The sequence below is a fragment of the Heterodontus francisci genome, chromosome 3, assembly GCF_036365525.1.
Source record: "Heterodontus francisci isolate sHetFra1 chromosome 3, sHetFra1.hap1, whole genome shotgun sequence".
NCBI classification, from domain to species: Eukaryota; Metazoa; Chordata; class Chondrichthyes; order Heterodontiformes; family Heterodontidae; genus Heterodontus; species Heterodontus francisci.
Window position 1 is genome coordinate 44,798,726 of NC_090373.1, and position 27,186 is coordinate 44,825,911.

General features: G+C 43.1%; 1 protein-coding gene across 3 annotated transcripts; it reads right to left on the reverse strand.

Moving 5' to 3' along the window:
• On the reverse strand, positions 1 to 26,915 carry LOC137355951 (glutathione S-transferase alpha-4-like). 3 transcript variants are annotated; one of them, XM_068021653.1, is made up of 7 exons: positions 26,816 to 26,915; positions 25,544 to 25,641; positions 19,108 to 19,159; positions 18,502 to 18,634; positions 12,284 to 12,425; positions 3,039 to 3,167; positions 1 to 486 (listed from the first exon to the last, which is right to left on the reverse strand). In XM_068021653.1, the coding sequence occupies exons 1-7, from the start codon at positions 26,898 to 26,900 to the stop codon at positions 364 to 366; spliced, it is 762 nt and encodes a 253-aa protein (XP_067877754.1). In that variant the 5' UTR covers positions 26,901 to 26,915; the 3' UTR covers positions 1 to 363. The 3 variants fall into 3 exon arrangements, with proteins under 3 accessions (XP_067877754.1, XP_067877771.1, XP_067877763.1); XM_068021670.1 differs by having other exon boundaries at positions 26,793 to 26,817; XM_068021662.1 differs by lacking the exon at positions 26,816 to 26,915 and adding an exon at positions 25,812 to 25,981.
• Positions 26,916 to 27,186: the final 271 nt, after the last annotated feature.

Sequence of the window (27,186 nt, forward strand, 5' to 3'; positions counted from 1 at the left end):
TACCGAGTATTCAATCTCAGTTTATAAGTTTCTCCCCATCCCATTTCACAATTATTTTTCCACACTTCAACATGCAGTTAGAAATGAATTTCTTAGAAAACACTAATTGCTGTGATTTACAAAGTAAACATTAAACTATTTGTTCAGGTAATCAAAAATATTCCAGTTGTTAATCTTGCTCGACATTTAAAAAGTTAAGTTTATGACGATGCCACTTGCATTTAGTAGAACACTATGAAGTGCATTTGACAGCTCAGAACATTTTTAACAAAAAACCATCTTTAAGCTTGGGAGGCGGGGAATGAATTCAACTCTTTTTGGAGACAAATCAGAGATTTGAAACTCCTTTCATGAAATCCCCTCTCAAAATCTGAGAATTTCTCTTACAATCTGAACGTACTGATCATCCGGTGGTGGCTTTCTGGGACTACCAGGTTGCAGGAACTTCTGAATTCTTGGGATAGTGCTGATTTTCAGCTTGAATCTCTGGAAAGAATTATTACAACACTTATTCGGTAAAACTACTCATTAGTTCCAATACAGCAGCACACTAAATTGGCGGTCCTGGAAAACAAGCCATTAGTTATCAGTTTTATGCATTTATGTGCCACTGACTGCGAGATCCTGCAAATGACTCCAACAGAGCTCTGGAAGGACTGAGAGACAAAGAATAACAGCAGTGATGACAGCCCACCGGTAACGAATGGTCAGCAGGTCATGGAATGTAAGCATTGCTGGTAAGGCCAGCATTTATTGCTCATCCTCAACTGCCCTTGAGACAGTGGTGCTGAGCCACCTTCTTGAATTGCTGCAGTCCATGTAGGGTAGGTACACCCACAGTGCTGTTTGGAAGGGAGTTACAGGTTTTTGACCCAATGACAGTGAAGGAACGGTGATATAGTTCCAAGTCAGGATGGTGTGTAACTTGGAGGGAAACCTGCAGATTATGGTTTTCCTCTGCAATTGCTGTCCTTGTCCTTCTACGTGGAAGAAGTCGTGGGTTTGGAAGGTGCTGTCTAAGGAGCCTTGATGAATTGCTGCAGTGCATCTTGTGTATGGTACACACTGCTGCCACTGTGCGTCGGTGGTGGAGGGAGTGACTGTTTGAGGATGGGATGCCAATCAAGCAGGCTGCTTTGTCCTGGATGGTGTTGAGCTTCCTGAATGTTTTGGAGCTACACCCATCCAGGCAAGTTGAGAGAGTATTCCATCATACTCCTGACTTGTGCCTTGTAGATGATGGACAAGTTTTGGGGAGCCAGCAGGTGAGTTACTTGCTGCAGAATGCCCAGCCTCTGACCTGCTCTTGGAGCCACAGTTTTTATATGGCTGGTCCAGTTAAGTTTCAGGTCAATGGTAACACCCAGGGTGTTGATGCTGGAGAATTCAGTGATCATAATGCCATTGAACGTCAAGGGGAGATGGTTAGATTCTCTCTTGATGGAGATGGTCATTGCCTGGCACTTGTGTGACATAAATGTTACTAGCCATTTAATCAGCCCAAGCCTATATATTGCCCAGATCTTGCTGCATTTGGACATGGACTGCTTCATTATCTGAGGAGTTGCGAATGGTACTGAACACTGTGCAATCATCAGCAAACATCTGCACTTCTGACCTTATGTTGTAGGGAAGGCCATTGATGAAGCAGCTGAAGATGGTTGGGCCTAGAAGACTACCATGAGGAACTCCTACAACGATGTGCTGGGGCTGAGATATTTGGCCTCCAACAAGCACAACCATTTTCCTTTGTGCTAGGTATGACTCCAACCGGGGGAGAGTTTTCCCCCTGATTCCCAATGACTTCAATTTTACTAGGGTTCCTTAATGCTACACTTGGTAAAATGCTGCCTTGATATCAAGGACAGTCACACTCCCCTCGCCTCTGGAATTCAGCTGTTTCGTCCATGTTTGGACCAAGGCTGTAATGAGGTCTGGAGCTGAGTGGCCCTGGTAGAACACAAACTGAGCATCAGTAAGTAGTACTGTCGGCACACCTTCCATCACATGATTGAGAGTAGACTGATGGGTCGGTAATTGGCCAGATTGGATTTGTATTTATACCTGGGCAATTTTCCACTTTGTCGGGTAGATGCCAGTGTTGTAGCTACACTGGAACAGCTTGGCTAGAGGCACAGCAAGTGCTGGAGCACAAGTCTTCAGTACTACCGCCAGGATGTTGTCCAGTGCCTTCAGCCATTTCTTGATATCGTGTGCAGTAAATCGAATTGGCCGAAGACGGGCATCTGTGATGCTGGGAGTGAAGATAGTTGCAAATGCTTCAACCTTGTCTTTTGCACTGACATGCTGGACTCCCCTGAATTATGCTGTGCACTGCCCTTGCTTTCACTGGCAAGTTCCAGGAAGCCAGGAAACCCATGAAAGTTAAAGTTGAAAACCATTGTCAATATCACTCTAATTGAGTGATTAACATATGTCAAGTGGAAAGCTGCCTCTCCCAAGGGGTTTGTTTGCACGCACCCAACATGCTGCAGCTAAATGCAGAAGTCAGTGGATTGGAGCCAGCTTCTCAACACGGTCAGTTTGCTGCTCCCAAAACTATGCATCTTGCAGGTTAAAATTCAGTCCATGCATTTAAATGAGGTGGGAAGGGATGCTCCTAGTCTCACATCTATTTTTACTTCAGGTCTCCTTGGTTGGATCTCTATCAGAGGGATGTATGCCAAATGCAAGTTCATGACTCCAAACCTCTGCTAATGGGAGGGTCTGTGGAGCTTCCTGGGTCAGTGTGAAGAATTCCAGAAGATACAAGCTCACGTCCAGTTGTAGTACCAATACGGCATTTAGCAATATAAGCAATCTCAGGAAATCAAGACACATTTCCACAATATTGACTCCTTGGAGCAACCATATGAATCTGAGTAAGTTTTAGTTTAGTCTAAACGAAATCACAACCGGTTGCACAGTCATTTTTATATCTTAACCTTTTGCATTTTTTGTGCATTCATTTTTTTCTCTCATATCTATTCGGCTTCATCACATAATGTAAACTTTCGGAGTTAATATGTGAAGCCTACCTGCAGCTGGGGGAACTCTGACAGAATGTGGGGTGCATTTTCTTCAATCATCAAGATAGCCTCGAGCACATTAAGATCAGCAACACTGAGCTGGTTACCAACCAGATATCCACTTGGTTGAATTAGGGACTACAAGACAAAAAGTGCTATTAGGATTTTATATTAGAGGTGCAAATAAAACCCAACCTCGAGAGGCTTATTTCATCCTAATAAAAACTAAAATGTCAGACAGGTGAGTAGCCGCCATTGCTAAATGAATTTGTGGCCTTCGGATGCAGAACAGAATTGGGTTAAACAGTGGGAGAAAGCTAAGAAAAGTTTCCCAACTGGTGCAGAACATTCCTTCCCTAACCAGTGTTTATTCCAAAATGTAATGTTATATACACATCCCCCAGAATGACAGAAGTGGCTCTAATGAAGCTGTAGTACAGAGTTAGGCTGAACACATCTTCACCACAGAGACCCAGGAAGGTCAAAAGTTCAATGTCCCCGTTAGCCTACTCATTCTGGCAGAGGTAGGTGCACTGTAATTGCTATCTGACAAGCTCTTCTGGAAGTTCCTAATTTCAGATGTCCGACAGAGTCAAAGATCAGACTCAGCTGTGATTTCTGGGTACAGAACTCTAGTGGCTATGATACTGGTCTAGTAATCCAGAGGTCTGGATGAATAATATGAATATGCAAGTTCATCTTCCACCAAGGCAGTTGAGGAATTTAAATTCAGTTACTTAAATAAGAACACAAGAACCAGGAATAGAAGTCGACCACACGGTCCGTCGAGCCTGCCCCACCATTCAATACAATCATGACTGATCTTAGGCTTCAACATCACTTCCTGCCCATTCCCCATATTCCTTGATTCCTTGACAGACCAAAAATCTATCCATCCCAGCCTTAAATGTATTCAATGATGGAGAATCCACAACCCTCTGGGGTAGAGAATTCCAAAGATTCACAGCCCTTTGAGTGAAGTAATTTCTTCTCATCTCAGTCCTAAATGGGGACCCTGCCAGATGCATAAAATCCAGTTCAGTATTCCAGGTGTGGTCTCACCAAAGTCCTATAAAATTGTAGCAGGACTGTTTTATTCTTGTACTCCAATCTTCTTGCAGTAAAGTCCATTATGCCATTTGCCTTCCAAATTGCTTTCTGTACCTGCATGCTAACTTTCGGGTTCCTTGTACGAACACACCCAAGTCTCACTGAACATCAACATTGACAAAATTGATGCCTTTTCAAAATATTCGGCTCTTCTATTCTTCCAACGAAAGTGAATGACCTCTCACTTCCCCACATTACACTCCATCAACTATCTTGTTGCCCACTCACATATCCTGTCAATATCTCTTTGCAGCCTCTCTGTGTCCTCTTCACAACTTGCTTTTCCACCTACCTTTGTAACAACAGTAAATTTAGATGCATTACTCTATATTTTCCATCTATGTCATTAATATGGATTGTAAATAGCTGAGGCCCCAGCACGGATCCTTGCAGCACTCCACTAGTCACAGCCTGACAACTTGAAAATGCCCCATTTATGCCTACTGTTTGCTTCCTGTCTGTTAACCAATCCTCTATCCATGCTTATATATATTACCCCAACTCCATAAGCCTATTAACCTTTTATGTGGCATCCTATCAAATGCCTTTTGGAAATCTAGGTGCACTACCTCTATTGGTTTCCCTATATCTACCCTACTAGTTACATCCTCAAAAAACTAATAAATTTGTCAAACATGATTTTCCTGTCATAAAACCATGTTGACTTTGCGATCATACTATGATTTTCTAAGTGCATTGTTAAGACTTCCATAGTAATAGATTCCAGCACTTTCCAGATGACTGATGTGAGGCTAACTGGCCTGTAGTTCCTTGTTTTCTCTCTCCCTCCTTTCTTGAATAGCAGTATTATATTTGCTAACTTCCAATCTGCTGGGATCGTTCCAGAATCCAGGGAATTTTGGAAAATCATAGCCAGTGCATCCATTATCTCTGCAGCTATCTCTTTTAGAACCTGAGGATGTAGGCCATCAGGTCCTGGGGATTTGTTGGATCTTCTTCCCTTCAGTTTCTCCAATACTGATATTAATTCCCTCAATTTCCTCACTCTTCTTAGCCCCTAGGTTACCCTCAAGTTCTAGAATTTAAAGCTGGTATCAGTAATGGTCACCATGAAACTACTGCATTGTCATAAAAATTGCAACCAGTTCAATTAGTGCCCTTTAGGAAAGGAAATCTGCTATCCTTACCCAGTCTGGCCGAGACTTGACACAGCAACCTGATTGACTCTTAACTGTCCTCTGAAATGACCTTGCAAGCCACTAAGTTGGGCAATTACTATACTAGGGCCACTGCTTTTCTTGATGTATATCAATGACTTAGACTTGGGTGTACAGGGCACAATTTCAAAATTTTCAGATGAAATTTAGTGCAGAGAAATGGAAAGTGATACATTTTGGTAGAAAGAACGAGGAGAGGTAATATAAAATAAAGAATACAATTCTAAAGCGGGGGCAGGAAGAGAGAGACCGGAGGTATAAGTGCACAAATCACTGAAGTTAAAGGGCAGGTTGAGAAAGTGGTTAAAAAGGCATGCAGGATCCTGGGTTTTATAAACAGAGGCAGAGAGTCCAAAAGCAAAGAAGTTATGATGAACCTTTATAAAACACTGGTTCGACCTCAACTAGAGTATCATGTTCAATTCTGGGTACTGCACTTTCAGAAGGATGTGAAGTCTATGGATGTAAAGATGTACAAGAATGGTTTCAGAGACGAGGGACTTCAGATACAAGGATAAATTGGAGGAGCTGGGGTTGTTCTCCTTAAAGAGAAGGGTGAGAGGAGATTTGATAGATGTGTTCAAAATCATGAGGGATCTTGACAGTGTAGATAGGGAGATTCTGTGCCCTTTGGCAGAGGGGTCGAAAACTAAAGGACACAGATTTAAATGTGATTGGCAAAAGAATTAGAGCTGACATGAGAAAACATTTTTTTAAAATGCAGCTCGGAGTTAGGATCTGGAATACACTGCTTGAATGGGTGGTGGAGGCAGATTCAATTATGGCTTTCAAAAGAAAGTTGGATAAGCACCTGAAGATAATAGATTTGCAGGGTTACGGGGAAAGGATGGTGTTACGACCAGGTGAGAAAGGTGTCTTGGGGTCTTTTACTGTCTTCACCTGGTGTTATTGTAACAGAGTTTGATTTTTAAACACACTGTGTTTTGATCTCCCCTTTGGTGCATCCTTGTTCACCACTTTCCAATTATAAGGCAAAGAAATGAGCACACCAGGTTTTCTTAGTTTTAAAGAAGAAAAGTAAAATTTATTAAAACTTAAACTCTAATTTGGTTTACGCCTCTGGATATACAATGCACCCACACTAGCATGCACACACAATATTCACATGCAAACAGGGACAGAAAAGAGCAGAAGAAAAATAAAGAGGTTTGAGGCAGTCTCCGAAGGGGGTTTCTTGTTACTGTTTCTGTGTTTCCAGCTCGCTGTAGAGTCTTTGATGGGAGATAGCTCTTACTTTTCGTTGGGGCCCAATATCCTTCTTAAACCTTGCTCACTGTAGGAGACTTTTCTCTCTTGGGGTTCATGTGTCTTCAATGGTTTCCGAAGCTGGTGAGAGCCAGATGAGAGCAGACAGGAGAGAGGTCTTCTCAGTCTGGGAGAAAAGTGCTTTCTCAGTTCAAAATTCTGTTGGAAGCTCAAATTTAAAAACTCCAACAGACAGCCAGTCATGTGACTAAACTGGTCTGACCACATCTGTTTGTGTATGCGGCCATCTTAGTAGTTAACCTGGAACGTTTCAACGTCCGGTAATCAAAAGTCCATTGTGGATTAAAGTGGAGCAGGGAATAGCCCCTTTGTCCTTTGAAGTACTTGTCTGTTGATATGCTAATATCTCTCTCCAGCCAAAGAATCCAACCCTTTTTTAAAGCAAGTCCTTTTGTCACCAAAAACAGTTTAAAAATAATTTTGATGTGGCGAAATTAATTTTCCTCACTCTTAGCAGGTGGGGGGCTTGTCTGACACCTCCACACCCAGGTGAATGAAATGCGATTTGAAGAAAAACGGTGAATTTCATTACAGGGTTTGAGAGAAATATAAGATACAGAAAGAAAAGCCATGCATTTCTCTGACTATTTTCCATTCATTCAGCAATCTTAAAGCTTATTTAAAAAAATGGTCTTTTCTGGGTGCCAGAACCGTTTTAATTTCCCCCTTTTTTTTTTTTACTCAGGAGAGATAGTAGTGGACGGGTATTTCCTGAACTCTCTGAGTCATGCAAAGACTTTGGATTTCAGGGGATTTGAGGTTCCCTTTTCCTCTGATTCTGGGGAAGGAGTCTGTTACTCTCCCCGTTGTTCTCTGGGAAACTCCTACCTATAGGTATTTGTGCAGACTTGACTGCACTCTCCTGCAACACTTCGACTAGGTGAGGCATCACCCTCACGGTTTCTGTGCCCCTTAGAGGTTTCTCTTTGTCTCTGCAGGTTCCTGTAAATCTGTTAGCAACTCTGGTGGGGTTCTCCTAGAGTCTGCATTTACATAGGAGAATGTGGAGTCTAACTTTTCACATTTTTTCGGGGTTGGTTGACCAGACAGTAGGGGTTTTCATTCGGGATTCTTCCCAGACTTCCTTTAACCTGTCCTCTTGGTCACTTTTTTCCCCTTTTATTTCTACACTTTTGCCTGCCATGTGTCTGCCTGTCCCCTTTTGTTCTCGACGGGGGTCCCTTACAGTTCACCAGCCTTCTGCTGGAGGGTCCTCCTAACACCAGTACAGGACGTGGAGCTGCAGATTTCACTGTAGTTTGGGGTTTCCCCTCAACCTGGCACCTGTGGCAACTCCTGCAGTACTCCACCACATCTTTGTGGAGTTTTGACCAGTCACACCATCGACTATTGCAGGCTTTGTTCTTTCGTATACAGGCACGTACAGCCACTGTAGTCTCGTGGGCCCTACTTAACATGTCTCCCCGGTACCTCTGTAGCACCACTACCTGGTGAACTACTGTCCACTCCTTGCCCTCAGATCTGTGAGAACTCCACTTCATCAGTACCTCATTCTTTAAATAGTAGCAATCAGGGACTCCCTCTGCTTCACTCTCAGACGGGCAGCCTGTGCTAACTCACGCAATACTAAGTCGGCTCGCTGAGCCTCAGCTAGGGAAAATCCATATAATTCATTCCCTGGGTCTCCTAACTTCAGAAAGAAAGTCTCGCACAAGCAGACCTCATGGTCATCTGCAGTGCCAATGCAGTCTCCTCTGGGCGAGCTGGTTTGATCATAGCCTGATCCACTACACATTCAGGAACTCTGCAGGGGACTGTCTCCGGCCACTGCCCTGTCTTTCTAGCCTCCTAGGCCTTTCTTTCACTACTGGTGGTGGGGTGGGGGGCACCACCTTCACTCCTGCCAGATCATTACCTAGGAGCAAGTCAATCCCATCCACAGGCAAACTAAGGATAATCCCTACAGTCACTGGTCCCGAAACTAGGTCGCACTCCAGGTGCACCCGGTGTACAGGTACAGGCATACACTGTTCTCCAATACCATTCACCACTATTTTGGTGTTCACTGCACTCTCTGTGGAAAGGTTAGGACTTTTCCCAGTAAAAGGGATCTGGTGGCCCCTGTGTCCCTGAGAATTACTATGGGCTTGCTTGTCCCACTCGAGGGATATGGGGTTACTTTCCCTTCAAATACAAAACCCTGAAAGCCTTCAGGAATCCTATTAAGTTTTCCTGCATTGGCCATAGTAACCTTCCTAGGTTGCACTCTTACTGCAGTTAAAATCTCTGCTTGCTCTGTGCTTTCCATCAGGGTCCCGTCTGCACTGAGTGGGTGTGCCTGGATTAACCCTACCGGTTTCCCCTTTAGTTTCAGCAGTCAGCTTTTAAATGCCCTGCCTTATTACAATGGAAGCACATAGGTCTCCGGGTCTCACTCTTGCTCACATAACCTTCCTTTTTGGCTGGAGGAGGACCCCCTGTGTCTCCTGCTTTCTTTTCTCTTCCAGGATTGCCTGGGTGGATGTCACCTTCCTATCCTTTGTCCTTTTCAGATTTGTGGGGGGGGATTAGGAAAGGTTCTCTCCTGGGAAACTGACATAAATTAAAGTTAACTGATCGGCCAGAATTGCCGCTTACCGGGCTCCCTGAACCCACTGCTCCTCTACATGCGTCTTTATTGAGAATGGGAGAGTGTTTATAAATTCCTCCAACAGGATTACTTCGGACAGTCTCATAGCTGAGCTGTATTTTTAAATCGCTCAGCCACTCGTCAAAAGCCAGCTGCTTACTTCTTTCAAACTCCAGATAAGTTTGATTGGCTTGCTTTTTGAGGGTTCTAAACTTTTAGCGATAGGCTTCGGGTACTAATTCTGCCTTCAGGATAGCATTTTTGGTCAGTTCATAATTTGATGAACGCTCATCTGGCAACAGGGAATAAATCTCATGGGCATTTCTGGTTAGTTTGCTTTGCATTAAGAGACCAGGTCTTAGCTGGCCATTTTAGATGCCTTGCTAGTTTCTCAAAAGACACTAAACTCACTTCCATATCTTCCTCATTGAATTTTGAAATTAATTGAGTGAGTTTTAGCAATCTTGTACACAGCCCTCCATATTGGCTATGCTATCACTGGGGTTACTCTGTCGCCCCCTAGTTAACTCAAGCTGCTTCAACTCTCTTCGCATTCTTTCCAGAATATTCTTTCTCTCTGTCTCTCTGGCCTTTCATTCTCTTCACGTTCCTTTTGGAAGGCTCTCTCTTTCTCCCTCTCTGCCTCTCTCTCTTTTTTCCCTCTAATTCAAGCTTCCTTTGCTAGCAGTATCCCCTCTGGGTCTGTTTCTAACCCTGCTTCTGCTTCTTCAGATTCAAGGGAAAAATGGTTGGCCACTAGTCTTAGCAGTTCAGACTTCCTCGCCTTGCCACATACAAAGATTCCACACTGCTCAGCCATTTTTCTCAACTCCTCCATAGACAGTGCTTTTAACTTATCCCAAGTTACTTCATCCTGGTTTGAAGAGCTACTAGCTTCAGTTGCAGACATGTTAGTATTCAATCACACACAACCACAAGAAAACCTGTACTGAAATTTGCTCTTTTTGCTTGGGAACAATTTGGCTTCCCACTTCCAATTTCTCTCGTTCGTCTATGGGTAAAATTCCAGATGCTAGCACATAAATTTCTGTTACGACCAGGTGAGAAAGGTGTCTAGGGGTCTTTTACTGTCTTCACCTGGTCTTAATGTAACAGAGTTTAATTTTAAACACATTGTGTTTTGAGCTCCCCCTTTGTGAATCCTTGTTCACAGCTTTCCAATTATAAGGCAAAGAAATGAGCAAACCAGGTTTTCTTTAGGTTTAAAGAAGAAAAGTGAAATTTATTAAATCTTAAACTTAAAGTCTAATACAGTTAACGCCTACAGATATATGACACGCCCACGCTAGCATGCACGTGATACACACATGCAAATAGGGGCAGACAAGAGCAGAAGGAAAATAAAATAGAGAGGCAGACTCATAAAGGACGTTTCTAGTTACTGTTTCTGTGCTTCCAGCTCGCCATAGAGTCCTTGATTGTAGATAGCTCTTACTTTTCGTTGGAGCCCAATATTCTTCTTAAACCTTGTTCAATGTAGGAAACTTTTCTCTCTTGGGGTTCATGTGTCTTTCATGGTTTCCGAAGCTGGTGAGAGCGAGATGAGAGCAGACAGGAGAGAGGTCTTCTCAGTCCAGGAGAAAAGTGCTTTCTCAGTTCAAAATTCTGTCGGAAGCTCAAATTTAAAAACTCCACCAGTCAGTCAGTCAGTTCTGTGACCAAACTGGCCTGACAACGCCGGTTTGTATATTCGGCCATCTTAGTAGTTCATCTGGAATGCTTCAACGTCTGGTCATCAAAAGTCCATTGTGGATTAAATTGGAGCAGGGAATAGCTCCTTTGTCCTTTGAAGTACTTGTTTGTTGATATGCTAGTGTCTCTCCAGCCAAAGTCTCCAATTATTTTTTAAAACAAGTTCTTTCTTCACCATCAGCAGTCTAAAATCAATGTCCATGTGGCAGAATTAATTTTCCTCATTCCTGGCAGGTGGGGGGTTTGCCTGACAATGAGATCCCTTTCTTTCCATATTCCCTTTTAGTAGCTCTTACTACCTTTTTTGCCGTGTTTTGTTGGTCTTTGTATCTTTCTCAGTTGCCAGAATCCGTGCTATTTTTTGTCTTTAGGTGTGCATTTTCTTTTACTTTTATGTTGTACCTTACCTCTTTTGTCATCCATGGCTTTTTTTTTGACAAGTAGAGCTCTTGCCCCTTGGGGGTACAAACTGGTTCTAATTCATATTACATTATTTTTTGAATACCTGCTGATCTTGTTGATTTATCCAGTTTACTGTGGACAGTCTCTGTCTCAATGCATTGAAGCCAGCCTTACCTAAATCTAGAATCTTTACAGCCATTTTGTATTTCTCCCTTTCAAACACAATGTTGAACTCGATCACATCATAATCACTGTTACAGAAATGTTCATGCACCGTTAGACTGTTAACTAAATCCGTTCATTATTAACTCCAGTATGGCCTGCTATGTTGTTGGTTCTCGGATACATTTTTGCTGAAAACTATCCTGAATGAACTTCTAAAAAATTCTCTACCTTTCTGACATGAGCTAATTTGCTTATGGGTATGGGTAAGTTCCGATGAAGGGTCAATGACCCGAAACGTTAAATCTGCTTCTCTTTCCACAGATGCTGCCAGACCTGCTGAGTGGTTCCAGCATTTCTTGTTTTTATTATTGGGTAAGTTCAAGTTCCCTATTAAAACCATTCTGCCTTTACTATATGCTTGTCTAATATCTGCATTTGTACAGTCTGCCACTTCACAGCTGCCACTGCCTTTGCACAAATCCCACTACTGTATTAAATCCTATTTATTTCTTAATTCTACCCATAAAGTCTCCAATGCCTTGTTACCTCTCATTTATCCTCAATCATTGAAGTAATGTCATCCTTAATCAATAAGGCTACCTCACCCCTCTACCAATTTGCTTATCCTTCCTCTAGACCTTATAAGCTGTTATATTTAGTTCCTAGTCCTGACCATTCCACCAGTATCACATACTCTAATGTCCCTATAATTTCATATGTTTCTTGATGGGAGTGGTGGTTGGTCCTTTGTGCAGGGAATTCAATATAAGATTAAGTTATCTTGTTTAACATTAATCTCCTGCTCCAACCTTCTCAAATGCAGGAAAATATCTGTTTTTGGCCTTGTTGTTTATCAGTGTAAGATTACTGTCCTTTTCGGCAGCAGGAAGGAATGGATGTCGCATCACAAGAGTCATCAGATCTCTGGCTCCCTCTGAATACATGTCAATTCTGTGATGAAAAAGATGGAAATAAGTGCAATTGGTTTCCATGTAACAATACTTACTGCAGTTTTAAAATGTTACTTTTATATTTTCTTTGCTATTAAACAAGGATCATTACAGGGTATGTCCTCCTTTGTTGGTTTGTTTGAATAGCCCCCAGGAACCCCAAACTTGTTTGAATACATCCCAACGTTACAGATAATATTCTGAAACACACATAACACTATTGTAAACAATAGTTTTTCAATGTATAATAAAAGCTCAATTATCAATACTGTCATTATCAATATTCTTGAATATCCTGAGATTTAATGTCAATAATGATGGCTGGGGGAGTCATTTTTCAGTGATCTAATTGCTAGGAATAACAGAAACATCACCCACATCGTGGAAAATAATAAACTGAATTGGGTAGAAGAGCAAAGGAATCTAGGGTCACAGGTAGAATACTGTGCACAGTTCTGTTCACAATACCATAAAAAGACACAGAAGCATTGAAGTGAAAAAAAATATATTTACAAGGATCATACCAGAAGTGAGAGATTACAGCTATCGGGAAACATAGAACAGGCTGCGGCTTCTTTTTTCCCTTCTGAGTCTTCTCTGAGATGACCTGGCAGAGATCTTTAAAATTATAAATGTGTTGGACAGGGTGGTGAGAATGTTTCCAAGTATGGGAGAATCCAAAACTAGAGGTCATAAATGCAAGGTAGTTACTAATAAATCCAAGAGGGAAATAAGGAGAAATTTCTTTACTCAGAGCAGTTAAGAAATGTGTAATTTACTATCACAGGAAGTGGTTGAGGCAAATAGCTCAAATGCTTTCAAAACGAAACTATATGAATATGTGTGAGAGAAAAGGGAATAGAATATACTAAAAGGCTGAGATGAGGCAGATGTAATGGGAAGAGACTCATATGGAGTATAATAACAGCACAGACTAGTTGGGCCGAACAGCTTGTTTCTGTGCTGTATATTCTGTGTAAAGATTGGCTAATGGTGTGATGACCTATTTCAGTTCAGTGCGGAACTATCAAATTTAAAAGCAATAGCAAGCTTGTCTGTTTGCATGTGCAGTGTGAGCTTAACATCAGTTTTCAAGATTTTTTTTGATGGTTTTTCCACAGAAGGAATTTGGAAAAATAATTATTTTTAATTCTGTATTTTTAAAATCAGTGTCTATTGCAAGTTTAAAAGAAGGGTATCAAAATAACATGCTAAACTGAAGTGGTTTGTCTGAGAGAATAAACATTAGCTTGACTGGGTAATCAGAAACCAACGATCAACCATTAGTCCCAGGTTTAATTGCATGCAAGATACAAGTGGGGCCGGCCTGCCAACATAGCCCCAGGAGATAGGAGCAGCATGGATATAAAATTAGCTCAGGGTTTGAAAACGGAGAGTTATGGTGAATGGCTGTTTTTTGAACTAGGGGGTGGTATACAGTGGAGTTCCCCAGGGTTTAGTTGATAGACATGAATGACTTGGAGTTACAGGGCACAATTTTGAAATTTGCTGATGGGACGAAACTTGGAAGTGTAGTAAACAGTGAGGAAGACAGTAACAGACTTCAAGAGGGCTTAGAAAGGCTAGCAGAATGGGCAGACACATGCCAGATGAAATTCAATGCAGAAAAGTGAGATGATACATTTCACTAGTTTAGCTCGAACTGGAGAACTGTGTCCAATTCTGAGCACCACACTTTAGGAAGGAGATGAAGCAGGTACATAAGAGATTTACTAGAAGGGCTCCCGGGATGAGGGATTACAGTTACATGGATAGACCTGAGAGGCTGGTGTTGTTCTTCTTAGAACAGAAAAGACTAAGACGACTGATAGAGGTGTTTAAAATTGTGAAGGGTTTAGATGGACAGAATTTTTAAAAACCCTTACCAATGGCTGATGGGTTGATAGCAAGAGGGCACAGATTTAATGTGATTGGCAAAAAAATCTGGAGGTGATATGAGGAAAAATTATTTTAGGCAACAAGTGGTTAGGATTTGGAATGGACTGCCTGATAGGGCGGTGAAAACAGATTCAATAGTAGCTTTCAAAAGGGAGTTAGATAAATACTTGAAGGAGAAAAAATTGCAGGCAATTAGGGAAAGAGGTGGGGAGTGAGACTAACTGGATTGCTCTTTGAAAAAGCTAGCATGAACTCGATGGTCCGAATGGCCTCCTTCTGTGCTGTGCTTTTCTATGATTCTATAATTTAGACCTGATTTTCATCTGGCCATACCTGGTGTCAATAATGTGGCGACAGTGGGAGAGAGCGAGTGAGCGACAGGAACACACCACTGGGTCCCATGGGAATGCTCTCCAGCACACAGTTAAGTCATAGGTTTTTGGATGCAATCAATGGGGGTGGAAGGGTGGGGAGATGGCGAGGGGCGATCTTCTGGGGCCTGAGTGGCACTCCTGCTTGTGGTTCACAAAGAAATCAAAAGATAACCAATTTTACGCCTATCTTCTTGACCTTTTTCTGGGCCTGCTGCTTTTTGGCGATGAGTTTCCCTGGTCAGATTGGCACCAACACCAAGACCAACCTCATGACACAAATTTAAAATAGTGCTGGGGCCTTGTCTGTCTGTGAAGCAGGGAATAAGAGAGACATAAACACTTACAAACTAGTCAAGCAGTGAAGTGCTGCAAGAAAGTTACAAAAAAAAAGACAGGCACCTGCAGGCTGAGGAGATTCTGTAGTTGTTAGGACAAAATGGAGGGCAGGTTTGCTATTTAAAGTTCAAAGTGGTGACCAGCTAAAATAGATTATTTTCATATTACAGGAAATGGTTAGCAAGTTTTGCTACTGTGGGTCCACGGAGGCAGACAATCGGTCCCTAGATGCAGAGCTCGATGCACGCGTGGGGAAAGCAGCTACTACCTTTGGCCGACTCATGAAATGCGAATGGGATAACACCAAGCTGAGGCTTAGGACCAAGCTGACCCTTAGGACCAAGCTGATGGTTTATAAGGCCTGTGTTCTCAGCACCTCGCTGTATGGCTGTGAAACATGGGCGACTTACAACTACCAGGAAAAGAAGCTCAATAATTTCCATCTTTGCTGTCTGTGATGCATTATGGGTATATCCTGGCAGGACAAAATCACAAATACAGCAAAGGCAGAGCTCCCAAGTGTGTTGGCATCAATCAAACAGAGGCAGCTTCAGTGGATCGGACACGTCACATTCCCAAGAACCTTCTGTATGTTGAGGTAGTCAGGGCCAGACGACCAGTGGGACGTCCAAAGCTCCGCATCAAGGATGCTTGCAAGCGTGATATTAAAGCCCTAAATGTTGACCATCGTACCTGGGAGACACTAGCTGGTGAAAGAGAGAAATGGCGACATATCCTGACCAGTTTCTACAGCAGCTTGGCAACAGATGCCAATGTCAACAACGAAAGCTCATAGCGTCACTTGGTAGCTTCATGTGTGGCACTTGTGGTAGAACCTGCTTCTTAAGGATTGGCCTTCACAGCCGTCAGCAAAGGTTCACCAAGAGTCATAGAATTATACAGCACAGAAACAGGCCCTTCGGCCCATTGTGTCTGTGCCGGACATCAAGCACCTAACTATTCCAGTCCCATTTTCCAGCACCTGGCCTGTAGCCTTGTATTCTAAGGCGTTTCAAGTGCTCATCTAAATACTTCTTAAATGTTGTGAGGGTTCCTGCCTCTACCACCACTTCAGGCAGTGCATTCCAGATTCCAACCACCCTCTGGGTGAAAAATATTTTCCTCAAATCCCCTCTAAACCTCCTGCCCCTTACCTTAAATCTATGTCCCCTGGTTATTGACCCCTCCGCTCAGGGAAAATGTCTCTTCCTATCTAACCTATCAATGCCCCTCATAATTTTGTATACCTCAATCATGTCCCCCCTCATCCTTCTCTATATACAAACAAGCCTAGCCTTTTCAGTCTCTCTTCATAGCTGAAACGCTCCAGCCCAGGCAACATCCTGGTGAATCTCCTCTGCACCCTCTCCAGGGCAATCACATCCTTCCTATAGTGTGGTGCCCAGCACTGTACACAGTACTCCAGCTGTGGCCTAACTAGCGTTTTATACAGCTCCATCATAACCTCCCCGCTCTTATATTCTATGCCTCAGCTAATAAAGGCATATGCTTTCCTAACCACCTTATCTACTTGTGCTGCTGCCTTCAGTGATCTATGGACAAGTACACCAAGGTCCTTCTGTACTTCCTAGGGTCCTACCTAGAGAAGCCACCCCACCTGAATGGATCATTTGCTTCATGTCCATCATCTTTCGTAGATGGAAGGAGGCAAGCATATTACACAAAAATTACTTTTACGAGTGGAGCATCAAGAGGGAAATGCCGCTGGGAAGATTTGATTATTGGCCAATTTCCATTATCCAACAGGGTAGACCTTCATGTCTTGGTGAATACTAAAGGACATCATGAATAACACCTGACTTGAGACTGGGACTGAAGAGATCACGGGAGAGAAATTTTCCTTTGGCAGCAACACAAGCAAGCGGTATTGCACTGGCTGCCCCCCCAACACCACTACCCCCCCCAACCTGATATTCAGTTCCACTGACCTAGAGATGGAATGAAGTATTGGGGTGTGGGGGGAACATAACAAGCAGCTCAAGTGATACCGTCTGTTTTGTGCTACCTACGAATTTCCTCCTCCACGTCTCCCAAGTGCTCTAAAGCATTTTACACACAATGGATTACTTTGAAATGAACTGTTGTTACATGGGTAAACAGGGCAGCCACTTTCTATGGTGCAGCATCTTAAAAACATCAGTGAAAAGAAAGATCGGTTAATCTGTTTTTGGCGGTTTTTGGATTTGTTCCTCAAAGGAAGGGCATTCTTCTTTTTTGTGACACAATAAATTGCCAAAGCTAATTAGAAAGGGGAACAAAGCTGCAGCAGTTTAATGACCAATTCTTTTCCTGCTGTTCTTATTCACAAGTGTAAATTTACTCATTTGGAAATGTTGCCAAGGAGGTCATTGGCAGCCCTTTTCAAAGCTAAATGCCATCTCAGATTGCTGCAACACAAACTTAAAGATGGAAAAAGAGGGAACATTACAGGAAGGTCATACAGAAATCAGGTCTAGATTTTAGTATTGCAACAATGGTTTGTTATTTTACTTTGTAATTAGATATAAAAATATTTGGATAGATTTGATAAATTTTAATACTAAAAGAGGCCCACTGACCTAGGTACCTAAAGCCCCACTATTCAGTCCTGGTGTAAGCAAAATTCGAAGCTGTGCAGGCAAATCAGTAGAGCACAAGATTGATGCTGCCATGCTGAAGCTGCACAGTGCTCTGCTCAGGGTGCACCTTGACTAGCTCTGATTACTGAGGCTTGAGAAATCTAGATGTTCTAGAAGATGTACAGAGAGAATCGAGAATCTAATTCCAAACGTCAGAGGACTGAGCTTAAAGGAGAAGCTTGAACTCCACAGCCTTGGAAAGAGAAGAATGTGTGGGAATCTTAGTTTTTTTTTAAAGTGGTGTAGAAAAGGTTAACTTAGACCACGATTTCAAGTTAAAGCACAGCTACAGGACAAGGGGGTCAGAGTTCGGAACTGGTGAAAGCACTTGACACAAACATTGACCAATAGTCTTCTGTGTAGGATGATGAAGGCACAAACTCTAGAGTCAGTCATTCATTCATGGGATAGCTAGTTGCAATGGCGGGGTTGGTGATGGGGCAAGTGGGGGGGGGGGGGGTGATGGTGGAATCAAAGGTTTCTATAAAAGGCCAAGCTAAATGGGTTAAATGGCCTCCCTCATAAATGCTTATCTTTGTCATGATCTGTTACATAAATACCATGCCAAGTCTGTCTTTGTAAAGACTAATGCTGCTCTGTTGTATTTCACAGTTGCCATTCAACTCCCTCAACTTTAATATCCACCTGAACCATTGCTTTCATTTTAATATTAATCTTAAAGATAGCACCTCCAACAATGCAGCACTCCCCAGTAATGCACAAGGATTATTGGATGCTCTAGAATGAGATTAATGGTATAGTTCTGTTTTCACTTTATCATCATCAAATTCTCAAAAGGAAAAGGAAGAGTTGTGCTAGTTTGACATACAGTGCTCTTTCCTGGATATCTTTTCCATAAAGATTGTGTTTTGCTGCTATGTAGTTCATTATAGCATTGGTCTGGACCAATTTCATTCCATCCATTTCAACCATAGGCACCTGTTCATATAGGAGAGCTCCATCTGTTGAGAGGAAGAAAATCAAATACATTTGAGTCCAATTTTTATTTTTTTGCTTACATAAACTTATAAACATTGAAAAAAGTTACAGAAAATAATTTTATCTAAAAAGATACTCATATTGGAAAGGATTTACTGGCAACATAAAATATTGGAAGTACCAAATGTAAAACATATAAAAGAAACTCTTCTGATATTGAGGTAATTTTTATCTGTGCCCATTTTCACACCCAAAGATAGGAGGCCTGAGGATCACTGGAAATTTGTCTGTCTTTGTAGAGACTAACTTTCCTGGCCACCCTAGATGCCTCAAAGAAAAAAGGTCCCCACGAATTTAGCAGCTGGATCAATACCTGCACAGATTGAGCGCAAGCCATCCCATTGCTAAGTTGGTATGCTTTGTGCCCATTTTATGCCCGGACAGGCACACAGCATTGTAATTTCTACCCCAATAACTTGTAGTAAAGTCTTCATACCTTTCAATAGATTTTCGTACTGTTCCCTGGTCTCAAGGTATTCTTCCTCAAACTGAAATAAATAATTAGTATGAGATACTTGGTAAAATGTCTCAAACATGCTGATCATCGGTTTTGTTTCCAACCTTGTTAAATGTTTTCTTTCACAGGCTGTATGAATGTATAATGAACGTTATGACATTTATATCCCAGCTTGCACTGTCAAAATTTTGTTGATGTGAGGTTATCTAATAATCGCTGTTATTCTGATATCCTGAAGCCATATAACAGACAGCCTAATCATGAGATTCTTCAATTGTTAACCACTTCATTGTGGGGCCATCCAAAATGCGTCATGACTGATTTCCCTTTCTGTTGACTTCAATGGAATGGAAGATCAGGACAGATTTATAATCCGATCAGATATCGCCTATTTAACAATATCACCAAAAGTCAGAATTACCCCCATAGCTCAGCTAGCATCTGAACAATATTGGACTGCCTGCCACATTCTCTTCCCCACTCATTCCTCCAAGGCTTTCTGACTCCCCTTGTGAGATGATCCACAGATAGCAGATGTGGCCTTCCACAAGCTCTCTCCTACCTGTGATCTTTGGCCAGTTTAACACTGGATGCTCCACCTGCCATTCAATCCTGCTTTAGTCAGTCAAAGAGGGAGTGGAATGTATAACAGGGGAAGGGCATTTTATTTAACTTATGGTTATTTATGCTGACAGCAACATTCAACAAGCACATCCAGACCTACTGTGATCCTAAACTTAGTGGAGTGGAAGGTTAGTATGCTGCAGGATTATTGATCGCTCTTTTACTGAATTATTTCACACCGGTGTTCCACATGGATTGTCCATCATGTGCATCTACCCTCTTTAATAAATGGAAAAGCATCACACTGTCAGAGTTTACTACAAGAAAGAAATTTGCAAGAAGTTACACTAAATGTAGCAAGCAATGTTAATCATGCTCACAACTGATTTCTTGCCTTGATAGAAACAAAACTGTCTGGAATGTGAAAGCCCATTTTCAGAATTTCTGAAACATAGTCCTATGGTGATCTTTAATGTAATTGCAAAACTCCACACCCACAGGGGTCAATGTTAAGTGCCTCCGCCTGGCATTAATAATGGCATTGGTAAAATACAATGCCGAAGCTGTCGTACTGGGCACTGCCAAGTAGGGTAGCTTCCCAAGATATGTGACTGGAGCATCTGCCGTGTTCAGGCAGGAGGCCACTTGTAATATGAAAATTGGGCCCTATGACATATAACTTTGAGGTACAAACAGATCGAATATGTACTGCTGAAGCTCCCCACGTGGATGCCTGCATTAAGCTGCCTAAACAGCAGTCGCTAAAGGGATTACTGGAGCCCGCTTAAACAACTGAAGATATTAACTTTTAATTTGGGGGAAACGGGCAGGAACAGCAAGAGTGCCCTACCTGGGCCCAGAAAGAAATTGTGCCCATGTGAGGCCCCACTCCCTGGATTGCCTCCGCCCTGCTCTGCTCTCCCACCCCCCGGCCGCAACCCACACTTGAATGGCAGAGTTGGCCAATTCCCTGCTTCTGACAACCGACAAGTGGCCTCAGAGTGCCAATTTGCAATGTGTAAATGAGGCCCTGGCCTCAAAAGGAGCATCTATGGGTGGTGGATGCACTCTGCTTGTCAGCCACCTAATGTACATCTAAAATTAAAATCAGCCTTGTTTCATCACTGCGACATAGAACACAGGTGAACAAAGTGGCTCTCCCCTGAGTTTTTAGCTGGTGGGCGGGGCCACTGCCTCAACATAAAATTCCGGCGATTGCGTTTGCTAAAATACACTGCAGAACATTTATGATAAGTAGGACATATCAGCACATTGATTATACCATTCTGTGTATGGGACTCCTATGCCTTTAATAGTACCAGGTTACTGGCTTGATCCAGGGTAAACAAGTAGAGCTGTTGTAATTGTTTGCAGCTAGATAAAATCTTTCAGAACAGGCAAGTTGAGAACCAGGCAGGGCAGTTTCAGTTGCGTAAGGACACCTTGGGAAGTTCAGACAGGGACCCCGAGCCATGGTGGGATAGATTGATGTGCACTAGTCTTCAGTTTCGTGCCGTTGAGGACCAAGGCTCAATTTTGATTGGGTGTCAAGCCTATGTCTTAAGGCATGTGCTGCAATCCGTGCCACAAATTTCAACAGGAAATCGGGAGCTGCTCCAATTTCTGCCCGTTTTTCTCAAGTTGTAGCTCCCAGTCTAGCAATGCCTCAATTTTAAAATTCTCATCTTTGTTTTCAGTTCCCTCCATAGATTTTCTTCCCCAAGCTCTGTAATCTTCTCCAGCCTCACAGTCTGAGAACTCTGCGCTCTGCCAATTCTGGCCTCTTGCGCACCCCTGATTTTAAAATCACTCCATCGGCAGTCGTGCCTTCAGCTGCCAAGGCCTGCATCAAATTTTGTTAGGTAATCACCCCAGGACATTTTAGTACATTAATGGTGCTATATAAATGCAAGTTGTTGTTATTAAAAGAATACATTGCAGAAAATATTAAAGCAGGACAAAGCAGCACATCCATCACACTACTGTGTACATAGAACTCATGATTTTAATCTTTAATGATACCAGGTTATCAGTCTGACCCAGGGTAAACAAGAGGCTCTGTTGTAACTCTTTGCAGCTGAGTAAAACCTGCCAGCACAGGCAAGCTGGGGAAGCTGAGGGCAGGTTGGAGCACTCTGGGCTGTGTGAGAACACTTTGGGAACTGTATGTTCTGAATGGGATCCCAAGCTACAGCAAGATAGATTGACATGCGCTAGTCTTCGTTTTCATACAGTTGAGGCAAGAGGCCCAATTCTGATCAGGTTTTGAACCTTTGCTTTCAGGCACTTTCTGTGATTCCCACCGTCCATTTCATGCTGGCAACTGGTGCTATTTCTCCATCTTTATCAACAGTTCTAGCTGCTGTTGATGTCACCAAAACTGCACAGTGCTTTCATCAAATATTTACTCACTAACTGGTTTAGTTCAAAATACAGATGAAGGGTATTCACATGGCTGGATTTTATGGGCCCCCTGATGCAGGGTCGGAGGATGGCGAGCTCATAGAATTGCAACGGGTGGCAGGTGGGCAGAGGGCCCATCGCCACCCCTTCGTCAAGCGATTTTACCGGGGGTGGGATTGACTGACGACAGCCTTCCCACCCAGAGGGCAATTGAGGCCCTTAACTGGCGTATTAACGGCCACTTAAGGGCCTCTTCCCTCTTCCCACTGTCGCTGGGGTCTAACCAGCAGCGGGGATGGTGGGGAGGGGAGGGGTCTCTGCCACACTAGGAGGGCGCCTTGTAAAATGAGGTGCACACTCAGCAGGTGTGGTGGGGGCGCCCTCCTTCGTGGGCAAGGAGGCCCCCAGCCAGCAAAGTCTCCACCTCCATGTCTCCTGTGTCCCCCCACACCCCCAGACTTCACACCAACGCCCCCCCCCCCCCCCCCGTTACCGGAGCCTTCTGTACTGGCCCCGATGACCTTGCCTCACATCTGAGGTCAGGGGTTCCAGTGCTCGGCCAGGGTCCAAGGCCTCTGCAATAGCGGCAGTGAAGTGGCCCGGGCGGTGTTCCTCCCACCTTTTTGACCTGGCGCCAGGAGCCCCACCTCCCCCACAAAATCCAGCCCTTAATCTTCTGCAGTCTCAATGCTAACTTGAAACTTACAATGAGCGAGATGTTAACTCACTCAAAACCCATCCCCTTGCAGAGTTAATATTGGGCCCATGGAGTCAAAAAAAAAGATGCCTTTATTTTCGACTTGGAACTGAATGAGCTGAAAAAAGCAAGGTAATATTTATCAGGAGTGACATGATCAGGGGTTCTTTAAAAAAAAATTGAAATTAAATAATTGCTTTTGCAACCCAGCTGACTTTCCAACATGGGTGTGATTGCATAGCAAATAGCAGCAAGAATTGTGGTCGATATTAATCCACGCTCGCTCAGGTACATGGAGACCAATTCTAGTGCCTGCTGTTGCTGCTCCATTGGACATCAGATAACTCAGTACAGAACCTCACCACATGGCTTGGCCCATACACCAGGCAGCATATTTACCCCTTTTTTAAAAAAAAAGTTCAAATGGGTCTTAAGCTATTCTTTCTCCACTTTCTTTTCTTGTAGGTGACAGATGTCATGGCAGACACCAACAACTGGTGCAATTCACAGTCAACAGGAAGAAAGACTTGCATTTATATAGCACTTTTCACAACCACAGGACATGTCAAAGCACTTTGCAGTCAATGAAGTTGTAACACAGCAAGCTCCCACAAACAGCTATATGATGATGACCAGATAATGTATTACAGTGATGTTGGTTGAGGAATAAGTACTGGCCAGGACTCCCCTGCTCTTCTTTGAAATAGTGTCAGGCCATGGGATATTTTTCATCCACCTGAGACGTCTCAACTGAAAGACGGCACTTCAGACAATGCAGCCCCCCCTCAATACTGCACTGCAGTACAAGCCTAGAATTTATGCTCCAATCCCATGAGTGGGGCTGAAACCCACTCAAAAGCTACAGTGATACCACTGTGCCATGGCTAACACCACATGCATGATGACAGCCATACTGAAGGACAAATCATTGTATCATAATCACTGCAAATGTATTTAAGTTCTAATCTGCAATGGATGACTGAAAATAACACAGAATGTGCCAAACATTCATTGGCATTGGAATTGTTAAGGCTAGCGCTTCTTAAATGTCAGTTGTGACCAACTAAAAACTAAGTAAATAAGGTTCCCCATGGTAGGCTATTGCAGAAAATATGGAAGTATGGGGTTGAAGGTGATTTAGAGCTTTGGATCAGAAATTGGCTAGCTGAAAGAAGACAGAGGGTGGTGGTTGATGGCAAATGTTCATCCTGGAGTTTAGTTACTAGTGGTGTACCGCAAGGATCTGTTTTGGGGCCACTGCTGTTTGTCATTTTTATAAATGACCTGGATGAGGGTGTAGAAGGGTGGGTTAGTAAATTTGCAGATGACACTAAGGTCGGTGGAGTTGTGGATAGTGCCGAAGGATGTTGTCGGGTACAGAGGGACATAGATAGGCTGCAGAGCTGGGCTGAGAGATGGCAAATGGAGTTTAATGCGGAAAAGTGCGAGGTGATTCACTTTGGAAGGAGTAACAGGAATGCAGAGTACTGGGCTAATGGGAAGATTCTTGGTAGTGTAGATGAACAGAGAGATCTTGATGTCCAGGTGCATAAATCCCTGAAGGTTGCTACCCAGGTTAATAGGGCTGTTAAGAAGGCATATGGTGTGTTAGCTTTTATTAGTAGGGGGATCGAGTTTCGGAGCCACGAGGTCATGCTGCAGCTGGACAAAACTCTGGTGAGACCGCACCTTGAGTATTGTGTGCAGTTCTGGTCACCGCATTATAGGAAGGATGTGGAAGCTATGGAAAGGGTGCAGAGGAGATTTACTAGGATGTTGCCTGGTATGGAGGGAAGGTCTTACGAGGAAAGGCTGAGGGACTTGAGGTTGTTTTCGTTGGAGAGAAGGAGGAGGAGAGGTGACTTAATAGAGACATATAAGATAATCAGAGGGTTAGATAGGGTGGATAGTGAGAGTCTTTTTCCTCGGATGGTGATGGCAAACACGAGGGGACATAGCTTTAAGTTGAGGGGTGATAGATATAGGACAGATGTCAGAGGTAGTTTCTTTACTCAGAGAGTAGTAGGGGCGTGGAACGCCCTGCCTGCAACAGTAGTAGACTCGCCAACTTTAAGGGCATTTAAGTGGTCATTGGATAGACATATGGATGAAAATGGAATCGTGTAGGTCAGATGGTTTCACAGGTCGGCGCAACATCGAGGGCCGAAGGGCCTGTACTGCGCTGTAATGTTCTAATTCTAATTCTACTACTCTAGAGCAAATGTTTTCAAACTGGGGTCACTGAGTCAGGAGTTGGGATGGGTGCAGGAGAAGGGGGTAAGGGAGGTTGGTCTGTGCTAGCCTGTTATTGCTATATATACCAATAAAATGCTATGTCCAATGATAACATTGCTTTCCTTTAGGTGGCTAACATTTTTGGAAGGGAAACACACGGAAATCCCAATACTTGCAAGGTTCTACACAGAGAAATGTTTAAAACCATGGCTGTGGTGGTGCAAGTTGTAGTTACACTAATGTAGCAAATCCAGTCCCATACTCATTAATAACTTCTTAAGCTTTGAGGGTCATGAATCAGTAATTTCATACACACTTCTAGCCTGGTATATATATATTCTTAGATAATAAAAACAAGAAATGCTGGAACTGCTCAGCAGGTCTGGCAGCATCTGTGGAGAGAGAAGCAAAGTTAACGTTTCAGGTCAGTGACCCTTCTTTAAGAATATATATTCTTAGGTTCAGGAATTAAGTTTGATACAATGTATAAAATAAACAGTTCTTCTTATATACAACCTCAATGCCAGCAGCTGCCAAAAGCCAGCGAATAGACTCCATTTTTCCTCGTCCATTAGAATAATAGAGCTTAGGCTTGGACATCTTGGTATTCTTTTCTACAAAGAAGGAAAAGATAAGCAACATGAAATCAGTTCTGCAATCCTCCACCATTCCCCGCCTCTGTGGTATTGTGGGGCAGAGTTCCGCAGCTAACAGCAGCCCTGAAGTAAAAACTTTACGTGCAACTCTGGACAATGATTGCCAGTTCTGAAGAAGGGTCACTGACCTGAAACGTTAACTCTGCTTCTGTCTCCACAGATGCTGCCAGACCTACTGAGTTTTTCCTGCACTGTTTTTATTATTAGTAGATTACTTGTCTGTTGGAACTATTGCAAGAACGCATCTTTTCCCGGCACAAATAGACCGAGAAGAGTGAAAGTCTGTAGCACTGTCGAGTGATTACAGCAACTGAACTTGGGACCTTTCTCACTTGTTCGGTTTAATATCACACTGTGTGATGTACAATTTACCAAAGGTTACATACTGATTACGTATTTCTCAGAGGTCAGTGAAGGATATTTCCAGCTCACTTTAAAAAGTTAAAAGCAGAAACACGAGACAGCTGGAAAAAAACATTTTGCTGCCTGTAAATGAGTAATATGGGTAATGACATCCAGTGACCAAGTCAAAATGTGGGAAATACAAATTAATTAACTTTTTAATTTAGCTTCCTTCTAGTCACCCCAAAATTATTATTTTTGGTTGTACTATTATTTCTGAAAAAAATAAGCTTACACGTCAAAAAGTGTACTTGGGGCATTTAACTTCACTCCCACTCTCCGATTTGAGGGGACAGGTGACTGGTGGGTCACTCATTCCCACTGCCTGCACACCCTTGAGCTGCGGGGCAACACATCCAAAAACACAGAGAACGGGGATACTATCACAGTCCCAGCATCTCAAACTTTCAACACCTCTCCCCATTCGGGGGGCTTTCAGTGCAGTGACAGGTGGTCACATTTCCCCATTTCACAATCAATAGACTGCAGGACCTTTGGACCAGGCACTCAAGCAGACCAAAAGTACACCAGTGATCCCTGCAAACCCATAAAAGTTCACTTACACTGAACAAAAAAAAGGAAACTCAAAACACAAGCCAGCAACTCTGCAACAGTGAAACTTAAAAGCAGTTCAGACAATGCGTCTCGTCAAGCAACAAAAAAAAGAAAAACCAAATGCTGTCTAACTTCAGAACTACAGGACTCACCAGCAACAAGTCTAAATGCTAACCTGAAAACTTGGATCCCAATGAAAGACAGTACAAAGGTGGAAGAGGAGGATCGATTCCACCAATAGCAGCGCAAGTGATATACATATTCTCAAAGGCTGATGGGATTTATTCAGCTCAGCTACTCGATATAACCAAAAGGAGTTGCTTCAGCTAGTGGTTTATATATCGAACTGTACAACTCTGTTCTTTGGGTGTGAGGGCGATCTGGCTGCGACATCTGTCACCCCATTGATCGCTAGGGTTGATTCGGCTGATCTGGCTGGCTAGGCGGGTGTCCCCCTTCCCTCACAGCTCCATGTGCGTCCCTCCCGAAGCTCAGCGCTCGGTCGCAGAGGATGACCCCCTAGAAGAGGACCGCTGCGCCGGTCTA